The following is a 9,903-nucleotide window of genomic DNA, read 5'->3' as shown; positions in this document are numbered from 1 at the left end:
TTTTCATTTGCTAGTTTTCCCACACACACGCGTATTTCCGCATACCTTCACACTGGCCTCTTGCAGGCTGATGACCTTGTCCAGATCCGGCTTGGCTGCGCTGGCATTGCCAATAAGCAAGTAGAAGGTGGCTCGTAGCAATAGCGCTTCTGCCATGTACTTGCCTTGAGCGTCTATCTCTTTTGAGCATTCACTTATGATTTTATCATAGTTTTCTTCTTCCATATACTGTTTGGCCTTTAAATATCCTGAACTGAAAATAAAAATGAACACAGGACATTATTTACTAAGAGAAGAGCAAATGCTAAAACTCGCCACATTACTATACTCGAGTTAAGCAAGTGTCCATTTCCCCGTAACAAGTTAGTCAGCCAACAAGGGACTGTAATGGGGCGAGAGGTAACACAGGATTTTTGCTTCAGACTGGGATTTTCTTGATGCCTTGGAGAGTTTTGGAAAAGGAAACAGCAGTCAATGGCAGAAACCTAGGGCTACGCCCAGACTTAGACATTTAGTTATATGAAAAGAGCTAATGACAGACTGATCTGCAACAAGGCCAAGTCTAATTCACCTTCATATCTGTGACACATTGATGGCACTCATCAGTTATTTCATGACTGACAGAACAGAGAAATAGGAAACAATCAAGTGAGTTCAGGGCCACAGAGCCAAGGGAAGGGGTGTGACCCACGCTGTGCTTTGTAAAGACCACTCTGGCTGTGTTGTGCGAAATGAACTGCAAAAGAGCAGGCTGGAGGGAGGAATATCTGAAGGGATCTCACCCAGAAGCTGTTGTTTCACCTAAAAGAACAGACCTAGAAGGAATAGGTGGAAATATCAAAGCAGCAAATTTAAAGGAAGAGTCTTCCATATCAAAAAGGACTTTAAAAAAACACCCATCTCTCCTTCTTAAAATGCAGTGACCACAATATCATTATTCTCCTAAGATGATGACTGTTATCAAGGACGCTTGTAGAAGGAATTTTTTTTTTTAACTGAAAAGGAATTTACACAAGATTAGCTTTAAGGTACAAATAAATAAATATAAGGTACTATAATTAAAGTATATTTTCTCATTTCATTTGTTACATGTTATGAATAGAGAAAACTGGTTAAGTGACTTATAAGTTGTTGGTCAAAATCTTATGAACTCCGAGCTAACCTTCCCAACAATTACATTCTAATATTCCCTACACTCTAGTTTTGTTCCTCAGGTCACCAGGCTAAGAAAACATAATTATTAAGTCATAATGGAAGTAGTAATTGTCCCTACTCATTAAGAACCTAACTGCTAGATGCTTATAAATGTAACCCTTAAACCTCACAATAACCCTCAAAGGTATTAGCCCCACTTTAAAAATGATGAAGCTAAGGGCCGGCNCTTTTCTTTGCTGCTTTTCCCCTCCATTAACCTTTTCTTTCCCTTTCCTGACTACAGCTATAGCTATTTCTTAAAAGTATATAGTGTACAAAGAAGGAAACTATCTATGTGCAGAATATTAACCAGCTAGTTTAAGCTAGTCAGTGTCAACAAGAAACGTGCACACTTTAAAACTAGGATGTAGGAGGATGAAAGAGACCAAATAAAGCACCAATAAATTAATAGATGAATATAAAACCTTCCATTTGTCAATAGCTTTAATCATGTTCCATAAACTTAGTAAAAATCCTTGGCACAAAACATCCATAATTAGAAGACAACTAGAAATCTCTTCTGTAGCTGTGGATTCTGGGGGAGCAACTGTCAAGGTAATTGCTGAAAGACTGCATTTGAAGCAACCTCCACAGTCCTCCCACTCCACTGAGAAAAGCAGAATTCAGACTGGAGTAAGGCTGTGTCATCCGGAAGGAGTAAGGATCCCCTACATCCAGAGACAAGTGACAGGCACACCTTGCCTGTCTTCCCAGAGACCACACTGTCACGAATTGCTAACACAAAAGAAAGGCACTGAACTCAAATAGAAAACTAGTATTTAAGAAAGCAGAATAACCCAAGCAAACAGAAAATTTAACATCAGAGGAATGAAGCTATCACAGTCATTGGGGGAGGGGAGGGCGGGGTTGCTTTTAAAGGGCACCAAGTAGGCATCTTGAAAATTAAAAAGAATTATGACAGTTAACTCAATGGCTGGGTTGTATGTTAGAATGGGGGCATAACTGAGGAACAAATTAACAAGTAGAAGGTGGAGCCAAGGAAGTCTACCAAAACGCTACAGAAACAGGATAGGGAGGTGAGAAGTTTGGAGGGAAAGTTAGATGACGTGTACATAGTATAAATCCAGAAGTCCCAACATTTATCTAGCTGAAGTTTAGAATGAAAGGCATAGAAAGGAGTATCTAAGGAAGCAGAAAAATTCCTGGAGTTGGAGAAAAATGACACACATTTTTAGACACACCACGGTGAAATTTTCACCAAAAAATTCCTGAAAATTTTTGGTAGAAAATAAAGGTTACCTACAAAGGATAAAGAACCAAACTTGTGTCAGACTGTCATCAACAATAGGTACTAAAAACAATGAATTAACAACTTCAAACTTCTGAAGAAAGAACACCTTGAACTTAAAATCTTATACCTAACCAAACTAACATTTAAGATTGAACACAAGAACAGAAATAGAAGTCTACAACTTCCTTAACACTAAAAATAAACCTCCAAAGTGGGGCAGGTAATCAATATAAAGCAGGGAAAGGAGGGTCAAGAACAAAAAGCAGGGTACTCACGGCAGGAATCAGTAGATATGTCACTAATAACAATAACTATAAATAGGTTCAATCACCAAAAACTTTTCAAACTATTCAAAATAAAAAATAACTAACTTCCCCTCCCCCAATTCCCCAATAAAATCCTAAAAAAAAAATAAAAATAAAAAAATAACTACCTACATGCTGCCTAGAAGGCATGACCTAAAACAAAATGACAGGTCAAAAAACAATGTAAAGTACTTACAGAAGGCAAATACTAACAAAATGAAGGCAGTCTCAGATAAAATAATTTATTCAAAAGTCTTAGATGGAGTGCAGAAGGAAGGACAGTTTTACTGTTAAAAGGTACAACCTGCCAAGAACACATCATAAACATGAACCCTATGGTGACTAATAAAACTTCAAAATAATGAAACCCTATTACTTTTGACATTATTTATAACAAAAAGAAAAACATTATTTCAATTTCTTGCAAAAAGTTTACAATGTTTAAGTCATTAGAACATGGCGGTTATACCTCCTCAAACACTAGGGACTGAATAGATTAAATAATGTGGCATATTAAATGCATATGAGACATATGTTTGACTATAAACATTCTGAAGATATCTTTAGTACTTTTACTAAAGATGTGCAGACTAAACAAAAACATTCTGTGGGCAGAGTAATGACCTTATTTCATCAGCACAAACTAGCAATGAACTCTTTCCTGCCTACTAGAAGTTTAGGGCTAAATGGTATCATGCTGAACACAAGGAGAGGCTGTCATAGCGGGAGCCAACAAGTTAAAAGAATAGAGAGAAATCTAGATAGGTACACAAGGCTTCTACTCCTCAGAAATATGGATACCTTACTTTTATTCAACAAAGTCTAAATCAACCTAAAACCAACCAACTGAATCTTTCAATCCCTCCATTTAGTCAAGTTTTACAATAACTTCCTTTTAAAAGTTATTACAAATTCTTTAATTCCTCAGACCGAAATCAGATCCTGTTTAATTTTCTTTCCTCACTGTACTGTAGAAAATTGATGCTCTGAATGACAGTGAGTGGAAAAGAATCAAATTACATTGGCAAACCACCAAATTGCACATTTTCTTCCACTGNGAGCTGTTGTTCACCATCTTAGCTGTAGAGGGCAGTGTCACTGGCCCTCATGTGGGATCCGTACCGGGGCCCTGCTGCTCAGAGTTGGTGTCCCAAGCCAACTCCTAACTAACGCGCCACTTGGCAGGCCCAACTCCAAATCTTAATATTTATTTAATTCCATAGCTGAGAACAGAGACGATACTCAAATAACAGCAATTTCAATTTAAATCAGGAAACAAAGTCTGAATTGGAGAAGATTTGAACTTTTAAATACAAATGATTTCTCCAATCACAGACAGAGTTTCATACAAATTTACCAATGACTCCAAAGCCTTTAGTAATTTTCATATGGAAACACAAAAACCCCCTCACCTTCTAAGCATTCCTTCTTATTGTCTAGCTTCTCATGGGCTTTTGCACGTCTAAAGAGAGCTTTCACATATTTGGGATTAAGTTCAACAGCCTTTGTACAATCTTGTGCCACCTCTTTCCATTTTTGCTGCAATTCAAAGTATTAAAAAAAAAGTCACATTAAAGGAAGCACTGTTCAACAGAAATCAGTTTTCCAAACTTAACAGGCTGAGTGGTAAGAGTCCCACAATAGAAAAAAAAATTTTCCCAACACATACAAGAGTTAATATCCACAATACATTACAACAGCTCAGATAAATATCTAATAAAGATAAACAACCTGATTTTATAAAATAAGCAAAGGACATACTTAGGCCATCTTTCTACCACCGAATCTACAAACCTACCTGCATCTATGTGCCCATGTCATCTCCTCCTTCCTTCCTGTTATAACTAAGGAAGCAGTCCTCTGCATCCAAGGCCAACCGTCCACTTGTGATACGGACTACACTCCCCACTTCAAGGACTTCACTCTGTTAGCCATCCTGCCTCTCCATTAATCTGCTTCTCTACTAAAGCATTCCCATGAGCATAAAAAATCTGTTCTAGTATTATCCATCTTTTAAAAACCCTCCTTTTATTCCCTATTTCCCTGCACCTGTTACCCCATTTCTCAGTTCCTCATTATTGCCAAACCTCTAAAGAACTGCCACTCAATTTCCACCTCCCTCACTGGCTGCTCCTTCTCCATTTTCTTCGCTTAATTCTCCCCTCTCCCTGGTCTCTACATGCTGGAACCCTCAAGGCCTCATCTCTTCTCTCTCCCTAGGTGATCACATCTATTGCCCTGGTATCACATAACACCTAAAATTAGATGAGTCCCAAATGTATCTTTAGCCCAAACTACTCTCCTCAAATAGACTTTCCTCAAGTCTGTCTACTTAGCTGTCTCACTCCTCTCCCACCCCACTATTATTAAAATTCCTGCTTCTCTTCACTTTTTACATCCAGTGCTGTTGGTCTTCAGCTTTCCTTCACGTCTCACCTAGGCTACTACGAGAAGATCCTTAATCAATCTCCCTGCCTCCACTCTTGCATCCCTCCAATATAGTCTTGACAGAACAGTGAGGACAATTTTAGATGATGTCCCTGCCCTACTTGAAACTCTTAAATATTTCCCATTACATGCAGAATCAAATCCAAACTCCTTACCATTGCAAGGCTTTGCCTGATCTGGCCTCTGCTACCTCTCCAATTTTATCTCTTTATACTCCAGGATCCTTCCTCAAGTTCTATGCACCCAGCTCCTACCACAGTGACCTTCCATATATGAAACAGTCAATAAAATTTGGTTGAACGAATAAATGCAGAGAATACAAATAAAGAGAAAAAAAACAGAAAAAAACAACTCAGGATACCTACCAACTGTTCAAAGGCAGCAGCTCTGTTTTGATAAAACGTGGAAAGGTCAACATTCTTCTCCATAGGGCACAAACTGATAGCCTCAGTATAGCACTGAATAGCTTGTTCATATTTTCCTGCTTTAAAATATTTGTTGCCTTTGTTCTTGGCTGCTTGGGCTCTATCAAGAGAGTTCTGAAATGAGAGGAAACAATTATTAAATAATTATCACTACTCAGAAATAGATTCAGATCACAGTGATTAAATGATAAACTGGCAAAAGAAAAATGGGAGGGAAGAATGGCTGTCTACAGTGCAAGTCGCTTCATATAAATATCTTCATATAAAAGTCTCAGCAGTAGGACTGCTAAGCCAAAAGGTTTATATATTTTTAATTTAAAAGACTCTCAGACTTTTCCAAAACAAAGGCTGTAGTGCTTTAATGTACAACTTTCCCACCATTCCTGCCAGCAACAGGTGTGATAGCTAGTTTGATTTTCACCAGTCTGATGGGTATAAAACAGTGGCTCCCAATCAGGGGTGATTCTACTTTCCAGGGCACATTTGACAATGTCTAGAGACATTTTGATTGTCATAACTGGGATGGTAGAAGGAGCTACTGGCAGCAGACAGACACCAGGGATGCTGCTAACATTCTACAATGCACAAGACAGTCCCCCACAACAAGGAATTATCAGATTCAAAATGTCAGTAGTGCCAAGGCTAAAAAACTCTGGTATAAAGTAATATTCCACTATTCTAATTTGCCGTTTTCTTATTATTAATGAACTTGAAAATCTTTTCATGTTTATTGGCCATTTGGCTTTCTTATTCTGAAAAACAATCATTCATGTTGCTATTTTTTCTGTTAGGCTGTCAACAGTGTAGAACAGACATTAGAAACACTCTGCATTTTCATTACAGTTGTTATCCCAAATCTACCATTTGCCCATCAATAATTTTTTTNGGTGGTCCCATGAGATTTTAATGAAGCTGACATATTCCTATTGCCCAGGGGCAGCTGTCGTTAGCATCATGACACACTGCGTTACCCACGTTTGTGGTGATGCGGGTGTAAACATATCTACTGCACTGCCAGTTGTATAAAAGTATATAGCACATACAATTATGTACAGTGTGTCATATTTGATACTGATAATAAACTCCTGTTACCGGTTTCTGTATTTACTATACTATACATTTTATCATTAGAGTGGACTCTTTCTACTTATATCAAGTCTGCTGCAAAAAGGTATGCCGTGTTAGGCTGCAGCAGCCTCAGACAGCTCATGCTTACCGCGTCTCTTGGTTGCATCATCTTCTCCTGCACTTGATTTACTCACATGTTGGTTTGTACAGTCACATGCTGTACAGGCCTGTAGCCCAGGAGCAACAGGCTGTATCACACAGCCAAGGTGTATAGTAGACTGTACCATTTAGGTGTGGGTAAGTGCACTCTGTGATGTTCACACAATGACGAAATCACCTAACACATTTCTCAGAACAGATCACCGTTGTTAAGGGTGTGTGACTGTAAATGTGTTTGTGGCCCAATTTCTAAATTCTTTTAGGACTGAAGTTATGGAGCTAACTGGAAGTACCTCATTTCACTATCAATGGACTTATATTGCCTGATTTTCAGCTTTGTGTTTCTAAATAGTAATAGTTCTAAAAAGGCAAGATGAGAGAGCAGTTATTTGGTATTATGACTGCATTAACCTCCTCAAACTGCTTGTGTTCTTTGTACTAGTTTTTGGGGGAGAAGCAGAACAGTACTGGTCAGGCGAGCACAAAAATCAGAGACAAACACCTATCATGGTGAATTCATAATACATCTGGAGAAACACAGGACCAAGTACCTCAGTGAGCATCCGAACACACTTCTTATTCCCTAAACTAACACGTTCCCCCTACAGGCATCCTTTGGGGGAAAAAATAGATGACTTTGTATAGACAATGAGATATGCATTTTTCTTAACAATGGGGAAATAAAAATGATGTTTAGGAAAATAAAAAAGAAAGTACAACCTACCAATGCAAAACATTTCTGCGCTTGTGCCAGAGCAGACTCAGGTCTTAACCTAATACATTCATCAAAATCTGCCACTGCTTCTTCAACTTGATCCAGCAGTATTTTCAGCTGAGGAAGAAATACATAAACGCAATTCAAAATAGTGCAGCCGTTAGGTACGCTGTCTCTCATCACAGCTCCGCACAATGCTAAGCATGTACTCATGCAAAAGAGAATTACTTTCTGGAAACAGTGAACTAGAAAATCTTGTAATTTTAAAACAAAAATTGTAAAACTTAAAACTGGTGTCCAATGTTTTAAAAAGCACTGTAAACCCACCACTTTGGCCCCGCAATTTTGATCACTCTTTAAACAAGAAACCCTTTCTCCTAGAAAACTAGACATTTCTATACTTTCAAATTTCAAAGCAGATCAGACATCAGATAACTAGCTAGCTTTCAAGTTAATTTTAAGATACTACCAGTAAGGATCAAAATGCCAAGAATTTTAAGAGATTATCTCAACACTTAACACCCTCCACAGACAGAAATAGTAGGTAAGATTCTCTACTAGAAAGCACTTCAGCTTTTCTATTATTACATGGTAGCCCATATGTTCTACCATAATGCATTCCAAGTCATATTAAACAAGTAGATTATAAAGCTGTGTTTTTTCCCCAGATGAGGCTAAAATTAGGAATTGTTTTCTTCACTATGTACTTTTTTACTAAAAAACAAATATGCAGATCATAACTCCATTCAGAAGAGATTTTTTTTTTTGCAAGAAGCCTGCAAAAAACAAAAAAATCATTCTGTTGATTCTAACATTAACTCAAAATGCTCATTAAATGTTTTTAATGTTTTACTCATTGAAAGCCTATGAACCAGAAACACTTGAAAAATAAACCTGAACTGGCAAGCCTACATTTGTAGCCCTCCTTTTCTCTTTTTTATAAGTAAATACCAAAATAAGGACAAATGTTCAAGATGGGAATAAATAAATGCCAAACCAAACTGTAAACCACTGTGATACTTTGTTCACAGCTATCGGAAGTGATATAAAAAAACTGTAGGACTCAAACATGGTATCACACTTCTCATCCCAAAGGTCAGAGCTTGGTAAGAAAACAGGTTCAGCTCACCTGTCCTCGGTGGTGATACACGTCTGCATTCTGAGGGTCGATATCAGCAGCCATGTTAAAGTCCTGCGTGGACAGCAAAGGCTGCTGCTGTTGCATGTACATGCTGCCTCTCTTGATGAGAGCATTTGCTCGAAGCTACATGCCCAAAATGAGAAAAGGTTCATTACTATTACTTTTTATTCCAATTTGTTTTTTTTAAATAACAGCTACATTGAGATATAATTCACATACCATAAAGCTCATGCATTTAAGGTAGACAAGTCAGTCATTTTTAGTGTATTCACCGAGTTGTGCAACCATCACCACTATCTAACTCCAGAACATTTCCATCACCCCCAAGAGAAACCTCACACACATCAGCAGTCACTCCCCATTGCCCCTCTAATCCATCAGTCTGCTTTCTATGAACTGGTATATTCTGGACATTTCATAAAAATGGAATCATACATTATGTGGTCTTTTGTGTCTGGCTTCTTTCACTGTTTTCAAGGTTCACCTGTATGGTAGCACATATCAGTCCTTTATTCTTTTTTATGACTGAATATTATTTTATTGTATAGCCATACCACATTTTGTTCATCTATTCATCAGTTGATGAACATCTGAGTTTCTACTTTTTGGCTATTAGGAATAATGCTGCTATGAACATTCATGCACAAGTTTTTGTGCTGGCATACAGTATATTCAATTCTCTTAGGTATATACCTAGCAGAGAACTGCTGGGTTACATAATAACTCTATCTTGAACTTTTTGAGGAACTCTCAAACCAATTACCAAAGGGATTTTACATTCTTTCCAGCAATGTATAAAAGTTTCAATTTCTCCACACCCTCACCAATACTTTTAACTGTCCATCTTTCTAATTACTGCCATCCTGGTGGGTGTAAAGTGATAGTCTCATGATTTTAATTTGAATTTCCGTAATAGATAATGATGCTGAGCATCTTTTAATGTTATTTGCCATTTGTATATATTCTTTAGAGAAATGTCTATTCAGATCCTTCACCTGTTTTTAAGTTGTCTTTTTATTGCTAAGTTGTGAGAAGAGTTCCATATATATTCTGGTAATAAGCCATTATCAGATACATGATTTGTTAATATTTTCTCCCATTCTATGGAATGTTTTTCCTGATGGTATCCTTTCAATCACAAAAGTTTTAAATTTTGATGAAGGCTTAGGCCCGTGGTTTTCAAACTGTATGACATA

General features: G+C 37.6%; 1 protein-coding gene across 1 annotated transcript in view; it reads right to left on the bottom strand.

Moving 5' to 3' along the window:
• The window catches only part of TOMM70 (translocase of outer mitochondrial membrane 70), a 44,980-nt gene that overhangs the window by 12,754 nt on the left and 22,323 nt on the right, over window positions 1-9,903 (bottom strand). The window contains exons 2-4 of the mRNA XM_019648329.1: window positions 5,565-5,738; window positions 4,164-4,290; window positions 7-272 (exon numbers count right to left, since the gene is read on the bottom strand). Of these exons, the coding sequence (XP_019503874.1) occupies window positions 7-272; window positions 4,164-4,290; window positions 5,565-5,738 (567 nt within the window). The remainder of the gene's footprint in view (window positions 1-6; window positions 273-4,163; window positions 4,291-5,564; window positions 5,739-9,903) is intronic.

This window comes from Hipposideros armiger, unplaced genomic scaffold (genome assembly GCF_001890085.2).
Source record: "Hipposideros armiger isolate ML-2016 unplaced genomic scaffold, ASM189008v1 scaffold_125, whole genome shotgun sequence".
NCBI classification, from domain to species: domain Eukaryota; kingdom Metazoa; phylum Chordata; class Mammalia; order Chiroptera; family Hipposideridae; genus Hipposideros; species Hipposideros armiger.
The sequence above is the reverse complement of the archived record's forward strand: the minus strand, read 5'-3'. Positions and strand labels throughout refer to the sequence as shown.